This window comes from Aythya fuligula, chromosome 22 (genome assembly GCF_009819795.1).
Source record: "Aythya fuligula isolate bAytFul2 chromosome 22, bAytFul2.pri, whole genome shotgun sequence".
NCBI lineage: Eukaryota > Metazoa > Chordata > Aves > Anseriformes > Anatidae > Aythya > Aythya fuligula.
The window spans coordinates 608,872-634,034 of NC_045580.1; the positions used below are offsets into that span (position 1 = coordinate 608,872).

The window sequence follows — 25,163 nt, forward strand, 5'->3', positions numbered from 1 at the left end:
TATTACTGGGAAATCATGCTCCAACCTCGCAAATGCCATTACTCCTGTGTATCTTATAATTAAATTGTATTTGCCGGTTACCTCACAGCATGTCTGCAATTCTTGTGCATCCAAGGCTTTTTTTTTTTTTTTTTTTTTTTTGATCTTCAGCTTCTATTTTATTTTCCCCTCCTTGCCAAGCCTCAGCAATTTCAGAAAACTCCTTAACCTGCCTCCCCCTTGTGAGGTGGGAAGGCGGGCAGGAGGCACACTGTGCAGCACTGGTCTGCACTAAGCCACCTCCTCGTGGGCCACCCAGCTACACAAGAGCTATGGTGTGGCCCCAGTTACCTCCCTGCTCCCACCACCAGCAGGGCAGTCGAGTCAAAGGAGACCAGTGACGTGAACAAGCCGCCCTGGGTCAGATCTGCACATGCAAGCGAACCCTTCAAGTTACTTAAGCTCCCATTTAAATCACTAGGAGGTCGAAGCACCTAAATACCTTGGGGAACCTCACTGATGGTGGTGTAACTGAACTTTTGGAGGTGAGTAACTTGGCCAAGGGAGCAGGAAATGGAGAGAAGAATCCCAGCTGGGGCGAGCTCTGCAGGGAGCACTGCATCAGCTGGCAGCACCTTGCTGCAGTCCCCACTCCTGCTCTTTGCCTTCTGCTAAAACTTGCTCAAAGAGCGCGTGGTGCTAAGCTGCAACAGGCAGCAGGAAAACAGGTCCCTACCCACTGGCAAAAAACAAGACGCCAATTACAGGGCAGGGGAGGAAGCTGCAAGACCAAAGGGGTCAGCTAATCACTGTGCCTCTGTCCCTTCTTGTGGACGGCTGCTTTGATTGGGGTATTGAAGCTCTGCAGTGTGCTGGCGGGGAGGGCTTTGGTCACATTCAGCAGCAGGAGAAAAGAAAACAAGTGGGCAAATTTTGGGCTGTGGGAGGCTGATTGCTGCCCTGCCTTGGCCACATTCCTTCAATAACCCAGCAGTAGCAGATTCGGACCCGTCGGGAGAAACAAATCCATCACCAAGACTGCCAAGCCATGCAGGCATCCTGCTACAGCTGCGACTGCAGACAGCCCTGCTCCTGCTGCTGTCTGCACTAGCCACCTCTCCTGGACCCAGGGAAGATACTGAGCATCCTCAGCTCCAGCTGGAGCATCCAGTCTTTTAAGCCTGCAACATTTACTTTCTCTCAAGACCATCCCAGCTTCCCTTTCAGAGCATTATCAGTTTCCCTGATAATTGACCTGAAAGCTCACCATTTCTGCAGCTGGCCCTACCGGGTGCATCCCTCCAGTTGCCGTGCTTTTGCACTGCAGACACATTGCTAATGGCACTCACCAGCTTCAGCAAAAAGGATGGTAGTTCACAGAACATTAAAAACTTCCTCTGCTCCTGCAGGGGTGATTATTACAGGCAAGAAGAGGCAGGAAGGTAAGCCAGAGGAAATTGGTAGGGGAGGGATTAGCACCCTGCTTGTGCCCTTATACAACAGGAAGCACGCATGAGCAACAGGGATCTCATACACTGCAGTTTCCCCCTCACTATGTGCCTTGTTTGAATCAAGCCCAAGCTCACAGCTGATGCCCTTTATGCCTTCACACACCTTCCTCCCTGCTACTACACCTCATACCCACTGCCAAGCCCCGTAACTTATTGTGAGCAGTTTGGCTTTCATTGCCAGGGGGGCATTTTCCTGGTGTTGGTCATAAGGCGAATGATATGTGAGAACAGCTCCCCTGCTTCCCCCGGTGTCAGCACGCTGCTCCCGAGTGCACACTCTCTCCATCCCATTAAAAGTAATGGGGTGAGATTGTCCAGCCCATTACTTTCAATGGCTTAGTTTCAGCCAGACAGCCTAAAGCTCCTGTATCCTCAAAACAGCAAGCAGAGTGACTCAAAAACTCTGCTTCATTATCACGTTGTGTATTCCAGCTTGCCAGACTTTAATCGGAAAGACAGCCAAGCCCACGTTTAGGTTTGTTAATTGCTGCAGGAGACACAGGAGTATGCCTTGCACCGCTGGCAATTATTTCCTTGCTCAGCAAATTTTGGTTTTAAGGGGATGACTTGCAAGGTTTTACAGAAATACCCTAAGTTCTTTTAAAAGACGAAGAGAGAAACATATGCAAGCACAGCCACAGGAGAGGCACTTTATACAATGGTTATGTGCTCCAAGATTCAGCAGGTCCTGCTGCTGCTGCTGGAGGGAAAGTACATTTCCAGGAAAAGCTGGCTGGGGAGAAACACAGCTCATGCAAAAAGCCAAGTGCAAATCGTATATTTAAGATGCATCACGGGAGCTGTAGTTTAGTTCTGAACTGTAAGTCCAATAACATGCTGAGGGCAGAGACAGGCCAAAAATCAAACCACTCTGCTTCCAAGACAGTTGGATATTGCAACATGCTCAGAAAGCCACATGGCAAAACACCAGGGGAGCCTGAGAAATCCCATTTGTGGTCCCATTTTTGACCTTGCCTTTTGCTCCACTTTCATGAGAGCCTGGCAGAACCTGACCACACAAAGCCCTGTGCTTGCTTCTCACTGGGGGATGGGACCCATTAGATGCCCATCCATCCACCAGGGCACTGAAATAACAACAGCCACCTCTATACCTAGAAAAATCTGGGAGGAATTGACAAGTCTGATGGTCAACAGAAAGCTTCCTCCAGCATTAGACACCAGGAAGCTGCTGAGGTGACACTTCTAGCCAGGTGGTAGAAGTTTTGAGCAGAACATGGCTTTTTGTCTTGCCTCTGACCATCCAAACGGAAGACTCCAAAGTGCATCTCTGCTGTACAAACTCGCATGAGTTCTTGGCATGGCCTCTGTGGATTTGAAGCTGTGCCCTGTTGCATTGCTGAGGCTATCAGCTGCTGCTTCAAAGATGTTAACGTCTTGATGCTCACAGCCCTGTCCAATCCAGGACAGATGGTAATAAATTTTTCAGTGGTTGGAGCAGAGTGCAGTAACTGTGTGATTAGCATCTTTTTCTCCACTGCACATTTCATCTGTAAACTAAGATTAAATACCTGGAGGAAAAAAGCCGCAGGAAAAGGGAACTTTAATATGTTTTCACTGCAGAGCTCACACGAGTGAGCAAACAGCTCAGATCTGAGGTCAGGGGCAGCTTGTTGGGGACAGCTTTCCCCACTCGCTGATTTGAGAAATCCAGTTTTCAAAGAGATGCTCTTTTGGTCAGCACAGTGACACCTGGAAATACTTCTGACCCAGCAGCCAGCCTGCCAGGAGCAGCGAGGTCTGCAATCCCTCAGAACGAACAAGGGGAGGAGAACCGCTCCATTACCTGCCTAGATTTGAACTCTCAACTCATTTAAACCAAACAAAACCTATTGCAACTGCCTGTCAAGCCTCAAGAACCTCACTTTTCTCCAACCTCAGCCTGAGATAAAACAAGGGAATGAGTTTCGTGTATTGCACGGGAGATTAGGGATGGTGCCAGATGTTGAGAAAAGGAAGAAATCATCAGCTACAAGGGCAGCAACCATCAAAGCACTGTTCTTCATCACTGCAACACAAGTACAAGGCCAGCAATGCCAATAAGGGACCTCAGATGGAAGCAGTTTAGATCACCGTTAAAAAGCACACTTTGTTTTGAAGTGCAGAGTATTTAGAGCTAGAAGATTATTTTTAGGGGTTGTAAGCCCTAAATCACCAAAACCCTCCTCAATCCCTACAGATCTAGCTCTCTACAGAGTCAGCAAGCTGTTTTGTGTGCTTGTGCACCCTGCACATGCTGTGCTCACCTCTAGCACCACATTTTAGTTCTGCTCCCACATCCAGCGAGGGGATCCTGTGTACAAAATGTTCTTTTTGGTGCAGCCCAAGCACAAAGCAAGAGATTCACCTGTGCTGAGAGGGAAAGTCGATGCGATTTGAGCCCTCTGGCTCCACTTGTAGCAAAATCTTCTCTTGAGCACAGAAAATCCAAAGGCGGTCAACAGGTTAGACTTGGGGTCAGGCAGAGAAATATCCTATATATCCTACTATCCTAGTGGGCCAGACAGAGCATGACACCATGCTGTAACTCGCACTTCCCCACAGGTGGGGCAGCCCCTGGTCCCCTGTGCTGAGCGCCTGCGCTGACGGATGGGCACGCACCACCTGCCTTCCAAAGGACACCACACACTACTGTTGTGATCAATAATGTATTATCTCCTGGTTTGTGTCTTCGTGTTTATTATGTGTAAATAGGGATTTACAGTGATCTGCATGTGTTCATTTAACGCAGCTGACACCCAGTGCGTGAGATCTGCCAGCCACCCTCTCAGGACCTTTGGGAAAATGAAACGATACTTCCCTGACAAAGCCACCTTCGTGAGTGAAATGGGGAAAGAAAGAAAAAAAAATGAAATAAAACAAGGACAAAGTAGAGAGATCAAAGATGTAGCATGTGTATGGAACAGAAAACATAGCAAGAAAGCCAGTGCTGGGATTCAGTCATGCCAGCATTGTTGTGAAGGGAACATTAAACAGCGCTCTGATCTCGAGTCCGAGGTGCTACTTCTAGGAGGAAGAGGTTGGGGTGGGGGAAGAAACTTTTCCTTGAAAGGCATTGGCACACCTATGCAAAGTTCCTTCCTGTTTTATCTTCAGCACAGAAGAGCAGAACAGACACATATCACCCTTTGCAGTTAAAATGAAAAAAAATAATAAAGAAGTCTTTTATCCCAAATCCATTTATCTGAAGAAATAAATTCTGCTGCTGCCTGCAGCCAGTCACTATTTTCCAGGTGGATAACTTTCTTGCTGGAAAAATGAGCAGAGCAATCACGATAATTTGCTAATTCATTTCATACTTTTTTTTTTTTTTAAGTCTAAATTGCAAGCTAAAACAAACCCAAGTAGCCTACTGTTTTGTGTCAACATTTTGTTCGACAAATATTAAAGTAACGCCGAAATTCTAAAGCAAGCCGTTCATAGCAGGATCTGAAAACACCCGCCTCCAGAAGCTCCACAGTGCTTCCCAGAGGAAAGCAGCACCGTGGTTGCAACTAGCAGCCCCCAGTGCCTGAAGGTCTCACAGCCCCGTCCCAGCATCACCGCTCCGGTGCCTTTACCTGACTCGACGCCAGACCGCAGCACGCTCATCCTGGGACACATGGAGGAGGTGAGCCCAATCCCACCCTCCAGCTGAAGCCACCAGCCAAAATGCAACTGCTTGGCTCATCCAAGACATCATTCTTGGTCACAGAAACCTTCAGGTGCAGACCTGTAAGGTGTGAGCAGCTGCTGTGTGCGGGTTATCCCGGTACGCCCAACACCCATGCCTTTCCTAAGCATCCACTGGTATTTCCATTTCAAGGGAGGGAAACACATACCTCCACACCATAAATAAGCCTCCAAGCCAAACATCATTCCTCCTAGCTCTGCTGAAAACTCCTTGTGCCTCATGCATGGTTATTTACTCATAGCCTCGCTGGGAAAGAGCAGCTGCAGCATTCCCCTGCCTCCGAGAGGAGGCAGGAACCTAAGGTTTTATCATGCACAAGGCATCCCAAAGCACTGCTGGGCTCCTGTGCACTGCAAAACAGCTGCCACGTTCCACCTCAGGACTTCTGCAACTCAGCAAAAAAGGAGCTCTTGCACAAAAATAGATAAATACCTAAATACTGTAGAAAACAGACCAGCACCCACTGGTCAACAGCTGCCTGCTGCTCTGGCATTGCCCCTTCCTAGAAGGGGCTGCATTAGAGGAAGCAATAATCATCATCATTAAATGCCTTGATGGAAGTCAGGCATCTGGTTTTTGGCATTTGGTTGATGAAATAAACAAGTGTGCTTCTGGCAAACACAGAGGGAACAACCACAATACGATCGGAGAAGCTGGAGAGGCTCCAGCTTCCCTAATAGCCCTCCTCCCCTCTGCCAGCTCTGGGGCTTCCCACGGGCGAGTCCTGCAGCACATCAGGCCACCCATCACCCCCAGTGCCATTTTGCAGGAAGGCAAATCCCCTCTGGAAGGCAACTCAGCCCTCCTGGGGTGGGAGGAGATCTGCACCAGAGGACGACAAGCACACAGAGAAGAGCAGCCCTCTGGCCACGCACCCCCACTGCAATCTGTTAAGATAAAATACGGCTGTCCAAGGCACATTCGCTGCCTGAGGAACCTTCTCCAGCTGCAGGTGTCCCCTGGGGGACTCTGCTGTCACCTGCTGCAAGGACAGAAGGCAGAACACCTCCATCTAGACGTGAGGCACCACATTGCTCCATTACCTGTCATCCCTCCCATCACTCACATCGCAGAGACACATCCCTACCCAGAGCAATCAGTTTGCATAAGCCACCAAACGGGGCCATTCCACCCATTTAAAGAGGCGTACAGCCTCCGAGGTGCTCATTTAACATATTTCTGCCTTCTAGATAGCTTTTACTTTTCACTAAACTGAAAGCACAGTACAATATATGTGACTGATTAGGCTGTGTAATACAGTTCCTGCACATTTAGATTAGGAATGATTATAACTTAAATAAAATAGCTGAGCACAATTCTTATTGCCATCTATTTCCTCCCCCCACCCTCTTCCAAACACAAGACAGCAAGCGCAGAGCAAGTCTAGAGGTAGGATAAAGACACAAGGATCCTGCTCTTACCCTATGTTTTGTATGAGAGCATCCGAGGCCCAGGAGCACCAAACAGGAAAAGCATTTTATTAGCATCAAGACAGCATCTTTCACCTAAACATTCCTTAAGCATCCTCCCAGAGAAGTGATTTCTGTGCAGCAAAGGGGTACCTGCAGACCCTACTGCCATCCTGTGTGTCCCAGCACAAGAACCATTTGGGCAAGGAGGAGGCAGATGGTTCCTAACAGCTGGCAGCTTCCCCAGCAAACATCCAGAAGCTCTGGGTGCTGCAACCCCGCATCGTACTGGGCTGGAGAAGACCTGCCCTGGGCTGCAGGATGCTACACCACAGCATCCCAAAGCCTACACCCTTAAAGTTGGTTTTCCCAGCTAGCTTCTAGGTCTGAACTTTTTATGCCTGACCCTAGTACCTCCCTGCCCTCTGACCCTGACAAAAGGAAAGAAGAGGGCAGGCACTGCCTGCTGCAGACAGTGTGTTTCCTCCACATCCCCAGGGAGCCACCCACAGCCTCCCCTCAATGAGGACATGGGGGCTTCAGACACTCGTACCCATCAGACTTTCAAGTGTTGGCAGCTGCCCCACATTGCAGCTATGCTAACCCTGAGGGAACAGCAAGGTCCTGAGCAAATTTAGGGCTAGATTATAGCCTGGCTAACTGCAACTAACCTGCTGAAATGAAGGTCGGCACTGGACTTCGGGATGTGATTTTGTTCCATTTATTTCTTGATAGGAAAGTGATGGAGAGTGTAATTACTGCTGTACTACTGCTCACAAGTTGCAAATATCCTAGCCCAGGAAACCAAAGACTTAGAAGTGCTGTAGGAAGGAGGAAGAGAGGGTAAGAGGGCTGTGGGACTGCACTTGACAGCTCCCCCTCTGCAGAGGGAAGGGAAAAGAAGGGTTATCCCCCTACCTCCAGCAACTCACGTGTGGGAGATGCTGGAGGGGGCACACAGCACCTGGCTGGGGTCCTCTTGGTTACAGGCACCAGCACCCACAGCCTGTTCTCAGCTGTGCTGGTGCAAGCCTGCCAGCAGTGCACCTCACATCTTCCACAGCCTCATCCCTCAGCCTGCTCAACTCTTTGCTGCTTTGTTCCACACCTCAGCCCAGCACACCCAGCACACACCCTGCAACACTGCTCCCATGGGATGTAAGCACAGGGGTCACACAGCTGGGTCCCACTCTGAAACACCCCAAACCCACTGCCAGCCCCTCCCTGGTCAACTAAAGCAGCTCCAGCAAAACTTGGCCAAAGCCTGGTTCCCACCTCCCTGCTACTACACAGCACAAACTCCTAAGCGAGTCTCCAGGCTCAGGAAAACCAAAGCCACCTCCTCTGAGCAGCAAAAAGAGGTCCAGGAACCTCCAGCAAAAGAAAGGTTGGTCGAGCAGCTCCCACTGGCATTGCCCCGTGGTCCAGCTCTCAGTGCACACCTACACCATGCCACAAAAACCTGAATTACTGAGCAGGCACCGTCAGTGTGAGCCACAAAGAGAAAAGCCTGGCTGGAAAAGCTGCTTCCACTCTGGTTGCTCGCAAGCAAACCCTGCAGCATGGACGCACCAAAATAACCACAGATATGTTGAATAACTCTACAGAGAAGAGGTTGTCATGCAATACCTACCCTCCAGTGTGAGCCCATCACACAATTCAGGCCTTAGGCTCTCATCCCATCTCTGCGCCTCACAGCACCAAAATATTGCCCCAAATGACATCCCCAGTGTCCCCAGCACCAGGACACTGCAGGAGGAGCAGGAAGGAGGAGCTGTCTCCTTGCATCCTACCAGAACCTTCCACCATCATTTTGTGATGCAGCACCATCTGCTCAAAGGCACCGTGTCCTTGTGCCATTCCCATGCACCCAAACACCCCCTGCACTCCATCATCTGCTGGAAGTGTTGAATGGTGCTGGGGCAGCCCTGGGGACAATGCCCATGGCCCCAGGAGAGATCTCCCTAAATCTGGAATCTGGGACCACACACTGCCCCACGCAGCAGAGACACGTTTGCTTCCAAGGAGGCTTCCCTTTCCTTCCACGGAGGCTTCCCTTTCCTTCCCACTTTTATAAAAATAAAGGGACAGATAAATTGAGATTTATGGAATGCCAGAAGAGCTGTTTCTCCCCCCTCCTCAATTTTTTATTTTTTCCCCCTCCTGCAGCAATAGTTTGAAGGCTGCAGATGGAGCACTGAGAGCAGCTGGGATCTCCTTGGAGAGATTCAGTAACAGCAGGCTGAAGGGGCGATGATGTGTGTGTGTGTGTGTGTGTGTGTGTGTGTGTACAGCATCACCCTCGGCAGGACACCAAGGCAGATGATTGCTAATTTTCCTGTTCTTTGTGTCCATCTTACCCAGCACGTTTACCATGATGCGGTGCTGGATATGGCAGTGGCCTTTCTCATCCTTCTGCAGGTAATACCTGAGTGTGGTCCAACCCAGTTTTGGCCATTTGAGCAAGGAATACAGCTCTGTGCAAGTGGCTGTGGGATTTCCACAACATGGCTGTGTATTTCCAATACTGTGTACTGGAAATCTAAGGGACACCGGCAGTGCTGGTGCCATCTTGATGGGGCCAGCTCCCACAGGGTTTTCTGAGGATGCCAGGCACAAATGGTAGCCCCTTACTATGCTTCTGCCCTGCACGTATGGGGGATTCCCATTGACAGCTCTGCAACCTGTCACTGCATCTACCTTCCTGGTCCTAATTCTGAAGCCAGTGTGCCCATGTGTCTGAGAACCCTTTCACAAAACCCTTTGTCCCATTGGTGTCAGTGGATGCATGCCAGCAGCTCCCGTGGCATCGCCCATGGTTGCCCCAGCCCAGCATGGCATTGCTCTGGCTGTGAGCACAGGTTTGAGCGGTTGCACAATGGCAAAGTTGAGATCAGTTACCCCACATTTCCTCCAGCAGGTCTCTGGTCTTTGAGGGAGTAAATAAAACTCTCATTTTTCTCCACCTTGGCTGTTTCATCTTGTCTTGGTCTTTCTTCTTTCACTCGCTCTCATTTTTTAAGGATGGCAATTTTTTTCAGAAGGGATTTTGCCTATTTTTTTTCTCCTATTTCCTCCCCCAGACTGTCTAAATTTAGCTGTCACTTTACACTTAGCTCAGTGTCATTTGCCCACAGCTCTACAGGTTCCAGAGTTTGCAAATAAAACCCTTGCCAGTGCAGACAGTGCTCCTTACACATCTGGGAGCAAGCACCCTTCTGCAAAGCAGAGACCTGGGGCTCTTATGCGGCTGAGAGAGGAACCAACCTCCCCATGGTCTCCAAGCTAGCATTACCACAGCCACATAACTTCACATCCTCCAGCATCCCACTGTGCAAACAGTCATGCCCACTGCATGCAGCAAGAGCGCAGACTCACGCCCCGTGCCCATGCCAGGGATGCCTGCAGAGGACAGCATGGACACGACCATGTCCCTGTGCCTGGTTGCAGGCACACACGGGGGAATATGTCTGGCACATGCTCCTGGCTGCACATACATGACACTGCCTCTATGGGCAACACTACTGCCATTTCCTTGAAGCATGTACCTATAGACAGACATGCACTGCCTACATGGCAGGTAGCCACAAACACAGGAATAAATGTATTTCGTGAACATGCCCCTTTTTCAGTCCCTGGTTTCTGCCTTTGCTGGGAATCACAAGCTCTTATTGCATTATCACACTGTATTTTCTATATTGTTTTTAAGCTCTTCTCCGGCTTCACTTTCCTGTGGTTGTCTTATACCCCCAAACCCCATCTCTCTGTAGTTTCTCCTTTTTGTGTCAGCACTCAGTGATGGGAAGCAATGTTTAATATCACATTTTTCCTTCCAAGCATGCAAATGCCCAGAACAGACCTGAAAACCAGTGACTTCTGACCAAAGCAACGTGATTAGGAAATGCAGATTTCCTTCTCCCTGAAGTAGCAGTGATTGGAGTCAGGTTTATGTCACCTCCGCAGACTGGCTCTGTCAAACAACTGCCTTCAACGCTTCTTTTGCAGAAGTCTTATTGATTGATTGCTCCCTGCCCTCGCGGTGATGCTGCTGTCACCCCAGCCCGCTCTTGCCAGCCTGAGGATTATGGCAGCAGGGTTCAGCCCACGCCAGCCTGAGGCTTGTCGCTCGGCTGAAATCTCCTACCTTGCGGTGCAGATCTGCAGCACGAGCAAAGTGACAAGTTTGAGCTGCCGTCAGCAGAGGAGCCGCCAGTCTCATCTGAATAACGGTGCCCAAGTTTAGTTTTTAATTAAGCCCTTGTGGGTTCCTTGAAAGGTTGGAGATGACACAGCCGCCTCTGAAGCTGGCCCAGGGAGACATCCAGAGCCAGCACCAAAGCGTGCCTCCTCCTCCTCCCAAAGTGAAAGCGGGATCCTGCAAAAGGGATGAGTTCTGCAGAGGAGCAGAAAGGGGTTTCTGTGAGTCTGGGGGGTGCCAGGAGGAAGCCTGGCTTCTGCTGTGCCTTGGCTGTGGTGAGGAGCTCATGGCCCTGCCCGCAGAGACGTTGTGCTCATCCCCACGCTGGCCGTCCCCTCAGGGTATCACAGCTATGAGTGCCATGCTTCATCTTGGATTTATCGCTGCAGTCTCTGCAGATGCTGACAGGGGAGTGCTCTCCCTTGCATTTACGCCGCAGGATACACAGCTGTCAACTATCCTAAATTAATAACCCGCAGCTACTGTCCAATAAGTCCTAATATGCCCCTATCCATGTAAATCCTAATGTATCCTATTTGCTTGCAGGACAGATAAATGTGCAGCTTCCCCTCCCCATCCTGCCCCACAATATTATATTTTAGTACTGACTGGAAGATTTCCATCAAACAATATAAATGCATTTGTCATAACTGTTCACAGTGGCTGGTCTTCTCCGAGGAAACAATCAAGAAGGAGCGATGTTTAATTCCCAGTTCAGTGGGATTCACAGCATCGTGTTACTCGAGCTTTGTTTCCTGCATGCCTCCTTATCTGTTTTCTCTTCTTTCTTTTTAGGTTGGAAAATCCCCCAAGCGCAAACATTTCTACCTGGATTGGACTCACCTCTAAATGAAATAAAAAACTCATAGTTTTGAACTGTTTGATTAAAAAAATCAAACCAAATGATGACAAAGGATTTTATTTTTTTAATTTTCTTTTCTTTTCTTTTTTTTTAAGGAGGGATTCTGCATAGGAAAAATGCTTTTTCACCAGTTCAAACCAGATGAAGACTGTCCATTTTCCCTAGCAGTACTATTGCCATTTTAACACGAGGGTAAATACATGGGGAAAGTGAGGAGAACCAGGTTTTTGGCCAGGAAAATGAGACATGAGGGCCCCCTGAGAGGAAGCATCACAGAATTAGCACAGGAAAGAGCCTGTAGGGTGCTGCTGCTCATAGACAAAGTATCAAAAAACAGAACCTAATGCTTAGAGGCAGTTTGGGTGACAAAGACGGACAGAGGAGGAAGAAGACTTCTGCATTGCACTGACAAAAGACAGGTGAAGAGCTGCCTAAGCATCGCGTGTAAGCGATCTGCAGCCGCCAGTGGCTGTGGCTGGTGTCCCTGCTGTGACACCACACACCTCTCACCCCAGCTCTGTGGCACTCCCCGGCTTCCTCTGCTGACAAACCCACCTCGTACAGCCTCAGCAAGCCTTGCAGGGGCCACATGGGGTAGGAACTGACCCTTAGCACCACCTCTGGGGCTGCGGCTGCCGTCACAAAGCCCAAGAGCACTCCTCCAGCATCTCACACTTTGAAGAGCTCTCAGCGTGATGCCTGGGTTTGGGTCAAGCACCCTCACTTCCCACCTGTCCCTTTGCTCCTCGGAGAGGACTCTGGCTGGTCTCATCCTCCGGCAGATCTCTCAGTGCCTTTTTTCATTCCCTACTTCTCTTGTGCCTCCAGCCAACCATTTTAAGGGGCAGGTTGGAGGATGCACAAAAAGGCCTAAATCCTGTTATTATTTACACACCACCACTACAAGAAGTTTAAAAAAAATGAAAAGAGAGGCTCAGGTGTATTTTTTTAAAAAGAGACTACAATATATATATATTTTTTTTAGAAACAGAAATAAATAGCAAACTGCTTGTACGTCTTTTCTATTTGCTCCCCGGCTCTTCAGAACGCAAAGGTTATGTTTTCCAAATTTTCTCTGCCACATTAAAGACCAAATAGTCAATAGGAAAGAAAGTAGAGCTCCTCGCTTCATGTCATGACTCCAGGAGCTGGGGCCTTTAGAAAAGCAATAAGCATTGTGGGACGCATGCTCTTGAGTATTGGCAAGATTTGTGAATAAGTACAGAACTTTATGGGCCTTGAGCTCCATTTTTCTTAGGATCCTTCAAAGGGGACTTTTTGTTATCCTAAATATCACTTCTTTTTTGGAGTACTTTTTCATCACGCAGGCTCAACTTGGCTTGTGCTAAAGCCTGGGCACAGGGCACTGCTGCAAATACGCCCTCCCGCACTGATGGGGCAGATCTGGAGATCTGTCCCACTGCTTTCTGTGGCTGTATATGGACACCCAGTGATGCCCAGACCCACGTGTCCTTGTGCGGGGCTCACAGCCACAGCTCTCTTCATGCCCCAGAGCTGTTTCTGTTCCCTTTCTCCTGCAGTGGGCCAAGTGCACAGAAGAAGGGCTCCAACCCCAGGGGATGCAGCTCTTGGGATCTTTCCAGGAGGGAGCAGATGGCGACTGCACATGAGCATTTCAGACATCACTGCGATTATGGATGGGCTCACCTTAAGAAAACAGAGAAACCCATTTGTCGTCCTCCTCAAACCTGTGTCTGTTTTCCCAGCTGACACAAATCAGCCTTCCCTCATCAGCATGCACAAACCCAAATCGCTTCTGCTCTTTGCAAGCCTGAAGGTGAGCACGCTGCAGGGAGGATCCCAAACATCACCCTATTACTGCCAGGCACCACACTGGTGGCTCAGGCCATACCTCTCTACAGGGATCCTGTGCCGTCCTGCCCAGCTCTGCAGTCCCACCAGACCCTCACCCCCATGAGGGCTGCTCCTGCAGGCAGCCCATGATCACCTCGCCAGCCACCCCGGCCTTTCATTAGGAACTAAAGCCATTCCCTTTGCCCATTGCTTGCTCTTATTTCCGCTGCCTTTCAGCAGGGAGAGATTTAGGATCCATTCCCTTGTTTAGTAACATCCATTTGTAACAGCGGGATCACTGGGGAGCAGTCAATAAGTGCTACGCCGGCCCATCCCTGCTAACTGTGCAGCAGTTTGTGCAGAATATGAAATATATATGCCTGCCTTCACCTAATCTAAAACTGTATCAAATGGCTCTTAACCTTGCCCGAATGAATTCAATTTGGCTACCGGATGCGGATCCAATTCCTTGGGCTAGAACAGAAAAATCACTTACTAAAGCAGTGCTCCCAAGGGACTGGCTTCTGAAAGAAAACTCTGAGAGATTTCCAGTTCGCTAATCCTGTGATAGCTCACGCAAGACAAATCTGGAATGATGAGGTCTTTTCGTCAAACACAAGCAAACTCCAGGAAACATGGGAAGAGCATTACAAGTACATCGGGGGGGTGGGAGTGGGGGTTGTTGGCAAAGCTCAGGGGAGAAGCGATGTGCTAGAAGAGAACATTGCATGGGCACAGGACAGCGAGGTGGCATGGGACAATCTTTGTGTCTTTCCTGTGGTTTTGCAAGAGAACTGGAGAGAACAGGGTGATGGAGAAGCAGACTTCTCACAAGCCAGGGGGACGAAGTGTGAGGGCCCCAGCGGGGTCGCTGACTGGGGTGGGCAGGACTGGAGAGCTGTCCTCAGCATGCCCAGCCAACTGCCTTGGCTTGGGAGACAGCAAAAGCATCACATCCCTTCGTGCTTTCCCAACTCATCCCAACACACAGCTCTCTGTCTCTCTCTCACAGTGTCGGCTGCCAGGTCCTGATGGCCATTCCAGCTCAGAAAGGACCTGCCCCAGGCCTGCTGTCCAGCAGCAAGGAGCTGCTGCTCCCCCAAATCCTGTGCCATGGTCCCTCCTACCCATCCTCATCACAAGTGTAGTTCTGCCCCTCCATGTGGCTCGCCACTAACCTCATTCAGATCTTCCCTTTTCCTTCCTTTTATCCCACTGGTCAGCCTGGGGTGCAGACAACTATGGAAAACCCCATGACTAGCATCCCCCTGTGGGCACACCTGCCTCTTGCTGGTGAGGGGTGCTCTGGGAGATGCTTTCCTCTCCAGCATCCCTCTCTCCCACACCAGGGCCTTGGCTGGCAGGCGCCAGCACCGTGGTTTGATTTCCCCGGGCTCGGGAAGCATCGCACAAGCTGAGCCGCGCTATTGACTCTGCTCGCCGTTAATTGAATTGTCTTGTACTACACTTTGTTTAAGCCGATGAGTGATCGCTCTCACTCGAGTATCCGGCTCGTGGTGAAATAAGGTCAGAGACTACATGCTCAGTGTCAACCCCCTGGCCTTCCAAAAAGCTGGGGGAGCCCCACTGTCAGGTGCTGGCAGGAATCAATGGCTGTCTTCTCCCCGCATCTCCCCATCCATGCAGCTCGGGTGCTAAGCTAGGATGGCTGCAGTGGGGATGTGATGGGGGTGAGGAGGAAGGGCACAGGGAGCTGCTGCACGGCACGAGGAAGGGAGGAGGTAGCCGAGGGGAAAAGCAAGGAACAACTTCATTTCTCCAAGGCGGGCTGCCCCCTCGGCACAGCTGGGCTGTAGCTGGGCCGCTGCTGCGCGGCGCTGCGGCTAATGAGGCATCTGCTCCGTCTGACAGGCGGCATCTGCTGCCGCTCGCCTCCTCCTGCCAAGCTCCCAGCCGCCGCCACGCGGGGCTTGCCCTCCCTCCCGGCCAGGTGCTGCCATCCAAAGCCACCTGCGCTGCCCCAGGCATCCCCGCGGCCGGGCAGGCAGCGAGGCGGGATGCTGCTGCTGCCGAGGGAGCAAGCATAGCAGACCCTCCAGGGAGAGGCGGTGGGCGACTTTGCTCCCAAACATACCTGTGTCCCCCTCTAATTGTTAGTATTGAGCCACAAAATGTTATGTTTGCAGTCTCTCCTTTTATGTTTTCTCCCTATTTACTGTCACTTTGAGTGGGCGGCTGGGGCTGCGGTTAAAATACAGCATTCAATTAATGCAGGAGCCCCGGGAGGCGTGGGGGCGATGCTCTCGCAGCCAGGGGAGGGAGCACCCACTGAGCGCTGGCTCCTCACCGAGCTCAGACTTGGCAGCTCAGCCATGGATGGAGCGAGAGCAAAACCCGAGAATGGAGCAATCTGGAGACGAGCAGAAAATCTGGATTCAGGTCTGGCTGCTGTAAACCAGAGCAAGGCACTGGGGAAAATGGGCTTTTCCTTGGCAAAAAGGGGTCTGTTTAGGAGCAGAGGCTCCTCCCTGCTGTGTTTGGGGGCTCTGTGGTGCACATCAAGTGAAGAAGTTGCCAGGTTTTGTGAGCAAGACAGAGGTTAGCCATTATTTTTTTGATGGGAACCTGTTTCAGTGCTGCCGGAACCTGCTGTCCTCTTCTGAGCCACAGAAGCCCCTTGCTAAGGGATACTAAATTATAAAGGCAAAAAGCTTTAAATCAAAGTCTTGATCGCTCTTGGTCACTGAAGACCCCGCAAGTGCTTTTCTAATCACAGAAGTGGAAATTCAGTATCTAAATCAAATCCCAGTTAATTAAATTCCCAGTCGACACTCGATATTTTCGCCTCATTCATTTCCTGACCTGCACGGCTGTACAACCATGCTGTGGTACACGGGGGGCAGAGGAAGCTGCAGCACAGGACACGGGCAGGGTGTTGGGGCCAGTGGCTGCACAGGGCTCCCTGTGCCTGCATCCAAAAGGGGGGTCCAAAATCCACTCATGAAGCTCATTAGGCACTGAGAGATTCATCAGAAGTGAGGCAAAATGGGCAACATAAATCCAACAGGGGTTTGAGCATCTTATCTGAACGGCAGTGCTCCTGCTTCATTTTTGCCGTCTTTAATGAAAAAATATGTGTTTCAGGGAGATACTGGCATGTCATTAAAAGTAATGGAGTGAATAGCACTGAGATAACTGGGTCAGACGAGTGGTGGGTGTAAAGCCAAAGGGACCAACTTGATTTCCATACGGGAGCACAAGAAACCTGGGCTTTGCTCCGGGTTCTGCGACTGAGGCTCCTGACTCTGGATGAGGAGTCACTGTCCCTGCTCTGCCTCAGTTTCCCCACTTACACAACAGCACTCCCTCCCATTGATACCATTTAATTTCTCAGCTCAGCCTTTCATAGGCAATGAGTAGGACCAAAGGGATGAAGATTAGCACTCCCTGAGTGCTCCTCAGCTGGAGAAACCCCGTCACGTGCAGCATGAGCAGTGGTTCCACTTCACACAAGGGGTGAGTACAGAACAGGTGAACATAACACAGTGCCTGAACAGAACAGGAGACAGAAAGCAGACCTGGATGCCCAGCCTGGCCTCTCATTGCTAGCCCTGCAGTGCAGCATTATCTGAGGACCTCATGCGTCTCAGCCCCCACCCCCCCTGATGTGCTCTATACCTACGTGATGTCTAACATCACAGGTGATACTCAACACAAAAGCTGGCAGAACATATGGCTAGGCACGGGATGAAGCCTGGTTTTTACTGCATTTTAATCCAGCCCAACACTTCCTCTCCGCCAGGATCCCACGCAGCATCTCCTCGCTGACCGGGTCCCCATCTGGCTCGCCTCCTCCCTGGCTTTGCACCAGCAATGCGCCTGGCCATTAACAGAACCCACTAGTCTCTAAAATTGGGACTCCACCGAGTAATGTCTTAAATCTGAGGCCCTCCCTCAGTATTTCCATATTTTGGAGGTTTAATGCATTGTATTTAATGTACTCAATTTGGAAGCCAGCAGGCAATGCAATTTTCAGGTGCACGCAATGTGAATAATGAAAGCCTCTCAGGCCCCGGCTCTCAATCCACCTGAGTCCCTGGAACTGCATTAGACGAGGAAGAGAGGAGACCTGTCCAAATGAAACTCAGCCGCTGAGGGAGAACGGGCACAAATGAGTCGAGGGCTGATGGATGAATTTTGGGTGTCCCAGCCAAGCTGGAGAACATGCTGTGCCGAGCACACGCTGGGCACACCATCTCCGGGAGACATTTAACTGGCCTTAATAATGTCAGCATCCCTTAATGAAAATAGTCTGTTCCACTTAGTAAGTACAACGCACTCCCCAGCCATCAATCTGCCTGGTGTGGGGCTTTTCGGCAGGCAGCGCCAGGCAGCCTGGGATCTCCGGCTGCGCTGACCCCGTCGGCACCGCAGAAGCTCATTAGCGAGGCGGCAGCGAGGGGCAGAGGCATTGGCAGGCTGCAGGCAGCCTCTGAGCTAGGCAGAGGAGGGCATCCTTCCCTCCTGTACCTCTCAAAATTAACCCCAGCTTCCACAGATCACCCAGTCCGCTGGCAGTGTGATTACCTGTATTACTTACGAGCGTCCCCCCAGGAAGATGGGAGAAGCTGGTGCTGAAGGCTGGGCTCATGCAAAGCCCTGCAGCAGGTGGGCTGCTGTGCTCACGTCCCATTAACTTCCAAACCTGCAGGAACCTGCTCTGAGGGTGAAAGTGAAGCCACTTTCCTTGCACAAAATGAAGATTAATTTCAGGCAGGTATTAAATCCATAGAGACAATTAACTCCATTGCAATGGAGTGGAGTAAACATCTCGGGGCATTATTATCTGCATGGGAACCTCATCCCCTGGTCCTCTGGGAAAAGAGCAAGAGGCAGAGGAAAGTACTCTCCCTGGGAACACGTGGGCTGAAGTGAGAGAGAAAATCTGGGGTGCAGAATGAGCCAAAGATAAAGGGTCTGCAAATGCTGGAGAGGAGCAATGTTGGAAACAAGTCACTTGCACAACGGGACCGCAGCCCATAATTGGGACTGCCAGGCACTAACTTAATAATGTCAGGAGCAATAGTGTTAATAATGGATTTGGTAGCGTGGGATCTGCCTTCGCTGTGCGATTGGGGTCCTTAGGAAAGCAACACCAAAGGGAAATTGAAACTATTGAGCAAAGCAATAGTTGAAACTCCCCCGTAACTTCCTCGGGTATCATGATGTAACTTGAAATCTGCTTTAGCAATTACATTCCTCACAAGATCTGAAGTGGTGGAAAGAAGAATTATAATGATAATATTAATATACAGTATCTTCCTAGCGAGAGTAAGTCATTAGGCAGAGAGCAGAAAAGATGCATAGACAGAAACAGATGGAAAAAGAGCTACATCAAGAGTTTAAAGGGAGGCTTATAATAAAGAGAAAAGCTGCAAATTCTAAGTGGATTAGTGAAGGCAGGCTGCAAAGGGAAAGTGAGAATTGCTTCATGCCGCGCAGGACAAAGCTGCTCGTGCATGGCGTGGGAGAGGGGGTGGATGGTGGGAAGATAAGCGTTGGGTGGCCGGACACACATGCTGTGGATGGGCTTCACCCACGTTATTTCAGCTGCTGAAAAGCTGGCTAAGAGGTTCTGAGTTGTCCCAGCTCTTTCTGCTCAACACAGACCTCTGCAGGGCAAAGCATCCTGCCTGCAGCCTCCAATGGAACGAGCTGGGTGTGATGCATCTCAGCCTGGCAGCAAGACGCAGGAGGATGCACTGGGTTTGCTGAGGGGAGTCTAAAGTCAGCGTGGCCAAGATGGTCAATGTCATTTCCATGGCACCCTGAGAGGACACCTGATGGATTGTCATCCAGTACCAGCAGAAAGGGGGGGAATCTGAACACTGGAAGGACACGGGGCTTTCACTCCCTCCCTCCAAAGTACAGGCACATCTTACTGCTGGCCCGTGGCTATCAACCCACAGGTGAGCTCATTAAAAGCATTGCTCCTGTCTTTGTCTTCGTGCTGCTCTTTGCACCTCGCTGTGGCAATGAGCAGGCCAGGCACCTGCCAAGTGCCTGCTTTTCCTCCTCCTCCCAGCTGGCAGGAGCCTTGATCGCACAAACAGACACACACACTGCAGTGAAAAATGGAGGCATTGGGTTGTCTGCGGTGCTTGCAATGCTTCTCCTGTGCTCGGTGCATGGACAAACACAGCAGCAAAATGAAGCTGTCCCATCCCCTGTCCTCCAGCCTTTAGTGATGTGACCAGGGGTATGAAGCAATGAAATCTGGAGCTTGCCTCTGTATTTTGCAGCGAGTGTGATTTTAATGATTTTGGGATTCAGTCCTGGCCCTCTCCTCTTCCCTGGCTGCCCTTGAGCAGCTGTAAACCTGGCAGTTTCACCACCTACTCACAAGAGCTGGGTTCACACTGAGCCCCGCGCTCATAACAGGCTCAGCATGCTTTGGAAAAGCAGGCGAAAAACAATTGCAATAACTATTTGTTTCTTCCAGTCCTTACTAAAGCAGCTCAGATGATTCACTATGCATAATATACATTAAGGACCACAGTCTGTACCTACCATGACCATCAAATCCTGAGCAGTGGCCAAAGAGTTCAGCCAAGGGAGGCTCGCGATGGCTTTGGCTACTTTCTGCTCTCATATATCTGATAATCAAATGGAGATGCTGAGCATCCCTGGGAACACAACTGCTAGAGGAAGACACAAAATACACAAAACACACAAAAATCCCGTCTTTTCTGCACCATTACCCCCCCAGCTCCTGAGCGGAGGGTGGCACGCTTGGGGACAATTATGCACGAAGATGCCACCGCTGCAAATAGGAGCTTCTCTGTGTCCCTCCAGGCCAGCCCCTGCTGATTCTGGAGGAGAAGATGCTGGCAGGATGCAGCGGGTGATGCTTCACTGTATGAGCTGAAGGATGGAGACCCCCTCCGCCACGCAATCAGCTGTCTTCATTTTTCAACCCGTTCCGCAATCAGCCAATTGATATGCAATTATCTGCACAACATTTAGCTATACATTACTCCGTTATTGTTATCTTACTTGATGTTCCTCTGCTGTTCCATGCCAGATAACCTTAATTTTTCCCCATTTGTTCCAGCGTATAATTATTTGTTTGCAATCATTGCCTATTAGATAGACGAATACTGCAAAGAAACAAACATTTTCCCTCTATAATGCAGTCCTGAAAAGTTCTAATACGTTATTTGATCAAATAATCTTTGCCATATCAAAGCAATACTATTTTTCCCTTCAAAACTATGCATTTATTAAAATGTAAAGTAGTCTGATCATATTGGGAGTGAAAAAATAAAAATAATATGATGGTCTTTTGCAGGAAAATATTGCATATTTATTTTGGATGACTTCCCCAGAATTTTAATTCAAGCTTTTATTTATTTATTTCCCTTCCCTGCCAGCCAGGGACTAAACCTAGTGGGTTTGCTTTTTCTTTTTTAAAGCCCTGTATTCGGGACTTTAATTTCACTTTTACGAATTGCTTTCAGCTTTTGATTTACGGCAGAGAGCCTTTTTTTGCAGAATAAGATGCGCGTAGGAAACAGAGCGTGTCCTTATGCTGGAAATGAAGGGGCTGACACCGGAGTGGGATGGGGGCGAGCTGCTCAGAGGAAAAAGAAAACTCTGGGCATTTAGGTGGCAGCTGGACTCCTGCCAGGGCTGCTCAGACCTGGACTCTCTGAGCAGCACTGTGTTAGATCGAGAAGTACATTTTAAGGGGCTTTACAAGCCTTAAGCATCCATTGCTCTCTGGCTCAAAAGAGATGGATTTCCCAATCCAAGTGCTCAAATAAAATGTGATTTATGCCCCCACCTCGTGGGACTGGCTTAAAACAAATAAATAAAAAATCATGAGCACTTTTAAAAAAAGTAAATTTTAGTGCTTTCTGTTTGTCTCCCTTCCAAGCTTTGAGCTTTTAAGTGGTCATATTTTATAGCCTTCCCTCTGCAACTGCAGGGGGAAGTGCGGGTTCCCCTTGGCTCCTGGGGGTGCGGACCTGTTGTCCCTTGGGAACAGCCCAAATACAGGGTGGGCAGAAGCAGGGGCATGGAGGAGATGAAGAAGCTCAGCAAGTTCCTGCCCCACTGCTGCCTGTGTGCCTGCTCCCGACCACAAAGTCACCCTGGGTCCCAGCACCCCACAAGATTAACAGCTGCCCACAAGGAATTAATATTTCAGGAGGATGCCAAAACCACGAGACCTGGGGTATTCATAAATCTCCCTCTATCGTGCCAGTTCCAGGCAAACAGGCTCTTTTTCATCACAGAGATACTCACAAGCTGAAGCTCTGTGGCAAATGGGCTAAAGCCCTCTTTGCAGAGTGGCTGTTGTATTGCTTGAGCACTACACCAGCACAGCCAGCTCTGGGGCAAGACGGAGGGGCACAGTGTGGCACAGAGCAACAGCAGAAAAAGGCGAGGGGTCCTCTGGCTAAACTGAACGCAAGGGAGGGGTTTAGGCATGGCCACACTCCATGCTTTTGCAATTACACCTCTAGCCTAAAGCACGTTTCCCTGGGGCTGCATAGGAGCACTGCCACTCGGGTCTGACGCACACATTCAGCCTCCCCTGGCACCAGTCTTACCAGAGCCTCATCCCAGTGCTCGTCAGTACAGCAAAGCAACTGCATATGTCGAAGTAAATGGGTACATTCAGCTCTGTGCTCCATGGTAAGTAAGAAGAGACGTTTGCAACAAAAAACTGCCTGGTTTATTTACCAAATAACCACTCTGCTTGCTGATTTCTCCATGTAAGCTCCCCCACTGCAACTCCTCTTCACCCTGCAGGAGCTGCTGTGCCCATCTCGACATTGCCTGGTGGATTCCAACCATGCAGGGTGCAAGGGCTGCTTGCTGTAAGATGCTAAATGGTGAGAGGGAGTAAAATGTGTGGTTGGTTTTCTGGATGAACACAGCTTTCAGTTTCTTACAGCAACGCCCCATCACTGTTTTAGTGCATTAATGGGTTGTTTAAAAAATGCAGTGGGGGGCTTTTGATCACAGCTTTCCTTGCACAGGCTGGAGTGCTGATGGCTGAGGAAATATTACAGGGGAATTAAAGAGACTCCAGCGTGAAGGTTAGCCACGTAAGATGTCAGCCCTGTGGGATGGGAAATGAGATGCTCAAAGGCAAAAGCTCTTCAGCGGCTCACACAGGGGCACTGGGCAGGATATGTCACCGCAGAGTGCAGATGTCCCCTGTGCCAGGCCGGGCTTCACATCAGGCCTCCATCTGAAGCAAAGTGGTTTTGAAGATGGGATAAAGGCACGTGAGACGAGCAAGGCATTTACTGGCAGGAGCTGGTAGTTATGGCCTGGCCCCAGGACACTGGTGAAGGGGCAGGCAGCTCCTCCTTGCACTTACCCTACTTAACCTGCTCCTCAGAATCTGCACCAAGAGCCGGGTTCAACTCAGCTGCACAGGAGCAATTCAGAGAAAGTATATCAAATTAAGGTGGTCCGTTTTAATATAATGCACCATAACCTGGAGGAGAGCAGCCATTCTTTTGATTCTACCTACTTAAGAGGTAAAGAGAAAGTCATGCAAAATATGCTTATATTTTCTAAACCACCCATATAATATCTTGCAATTAAGGTCCAAGTACATGAAAGATCATTTTTAGAACTGAGACCCTCCAGGAGTTTCCATAAGTGTTTGCTTTTTGCTGTGGTGGGTAAGATTGCTTGGAATAATATAATTTCATGTATTCAAAGACTCAAGAGTGAGCTGAGTGGGGAAAGGGAAAAAAAAAACACCAACTAATGGTAAATGATATCTTAAAAGCATGGGAGAGGTTGAAAAAGTGGATCCATGCAGAAAATAATATACTATTATTTAAAAAAGTAAATTGCTAGAATGACACTCTTCTGCAATTCAGTCTCCACAAAAATCATCCTGGCTGAATCCTTAATGTACAAAGGTTTAGGATTTTTATTTTTTTTTTTAGTGACATGCTAAAACCTGCAGAAGTATCTTAGTTATTTACCAAGTGATTAAACCACAGTAATTTATGATGGTTTTACTAGAACACTGTTTTCCTGGTTCTTCCAGGGTTTATTGCTTCCAATATAACACCTCCCCCCCCCCTTTAATAAACCCCATTGCTTTGACTCGATTGCCTTATATTTTTAGATTTCTTTTAGCGTTTTGCATAAAATTCCAACTCTAATGGGCTTTATAAAATGAGATGTATTGTCATGGATCCAAGCCCTTATGAAGATAATTATCTTGTCCATTTGTGTTTTCATTATGTTGAGAAATACTTTTCCTCTCCCCCCGCAACATTTTATTCCCTAGCCCAAATCACAAGGGTCTTTTATTTTTTTATTTTCAAATCTTTTTTCAGTGAAAGAAGGAAGCCCAGCCTACCACCACCATCCATTTCTGTTTGATGGAAGATGGTCCCTGAATCCTGGGGGGAAAAAGCTTGGAACAGGGACATTTGGGGAATGTGGGAGAGGCCGTGGTTGGGCAAAGGATGAGGTGCAAAGTGGGAGGGAGGTGAGAGCTGGCCGATAAATCCGGCTGATAAATATTTCATCCATGGCAGGCTCAAGCTTGCATGAGCACCAGAAGCTGTAAGCAACCTGGTGAGGTCCAGGAGGGCCCAAAGCATCTCCAGACTGATGGAGACAGACTTTTCCATACGGACCACTAGCTCTGAGAGGGTGAATCTATATTTGCATGTGCACGTGCACAGTGTCTGACCTAAAGCATGATGGTTGTCTATTTTGGGGTCTTTATTTCCATATGAAAAGGGTTGATACCGACAGCTAGGTGCCCCTCTCGTGTGCTTCCAGGGGTGACTTGCGGCCCTGGAGAGCCAGCATGAAACATGAGGCCATGCCAAGCGCTACACTTTGGAGAGATTTTCTCCTGGAGAAGCTTCACTGATCACCCATGTCAATCTGGGCCTTTCTCTGGCTTTTTTCTTGAAGCCCATGCACATTGTGCAGAAATGTGAACATTTCTTCAAGAGAAGCTCCCTTGGAGATGGAAAAAGCAATCACGTACATGGGAGCTGGGGATAGCAGCTGTACCCTTGTGTGGAAGTAGGCTCGGGTATGTATTTCTATATTCCTGTAAAATAGGGATATTATTTCCACTTGAGATATATCTGAAACTCCTTGCAGAGCAATGACAATTATTGTACAACAACAACATGCAAGCCGTACCATTCACCTGTCTAAAAGGGCCCATGTGTACAGTCCAAGACGAACTGGGAAATAACTTCCATCGATTCAGAAGCACATTGCCAGCAGAAGTCACGGAGACAAATGCTTTGTCAGGACCAGACCCAGGGAATTTCCAGATTTTTCCCTGATTTACTTGGGTGCAGTTACACCAAAGACAAAGATGTTTCTGGTCTTAAAACAAAGGAGCCCGATGTCTGGGGTGGAGGCACGATTTTTCCCCAAAGGTAAAGCACTGAAGATGTTACTTAAGTCACCCTAACAGCTCTTTTGGTCCCATTAGTGGTGCTGAAATTGTGAGGAACAACACAACCCGCCCCAAACCACGTAGCAGGGAGCAGCAAGTGGCCCTCACAGGTCTCACAGCTCCCTGTGCCCCATAGGGCACTCATGGGCTGTGTTGATGGCACAACCACCCCTCAGCACAGGTTCACACCAAGGCAGCTGAAAGCGCTGCCTGGGTCAAGGCAGAGGAGGTGAGTGACACTGGGAGGAAAGCCAAGCCTCCCAC

General features: G+C 49.4%; 1 protein-coding gene across 5 annotated transcripts in view; it reads right to left on the bottom strand.

Moving 5' to 3' along the window:
• Positions 1–25,163, bottom strand: part of KIRREL3 (kirre like nephrin family adhesion molecule 3) — a 316,766-nt gene that overhangs the window by 114,842 nt on the left and 176,761 nt on the right. Inside the window, exon 1 of one of the 5 annotated variants that reach the window (XM_032201816.1) lies at positions 5,330–5,383. The exons of the other annotated variants lie outside the window; for them this stretch is intronic. Coding sequence (XP_032057707.1) covers positions 5,330–5,366 — 37 coding nt within the window. The 5' untranslated portion in view covers positions 5,367–5,383. Of the gene's footprint in view, positions 1–5,329; positions 5,384–25,163 lie in introns of those variants that run through there. 5 annotated transcript variants of the gene reach the window in all.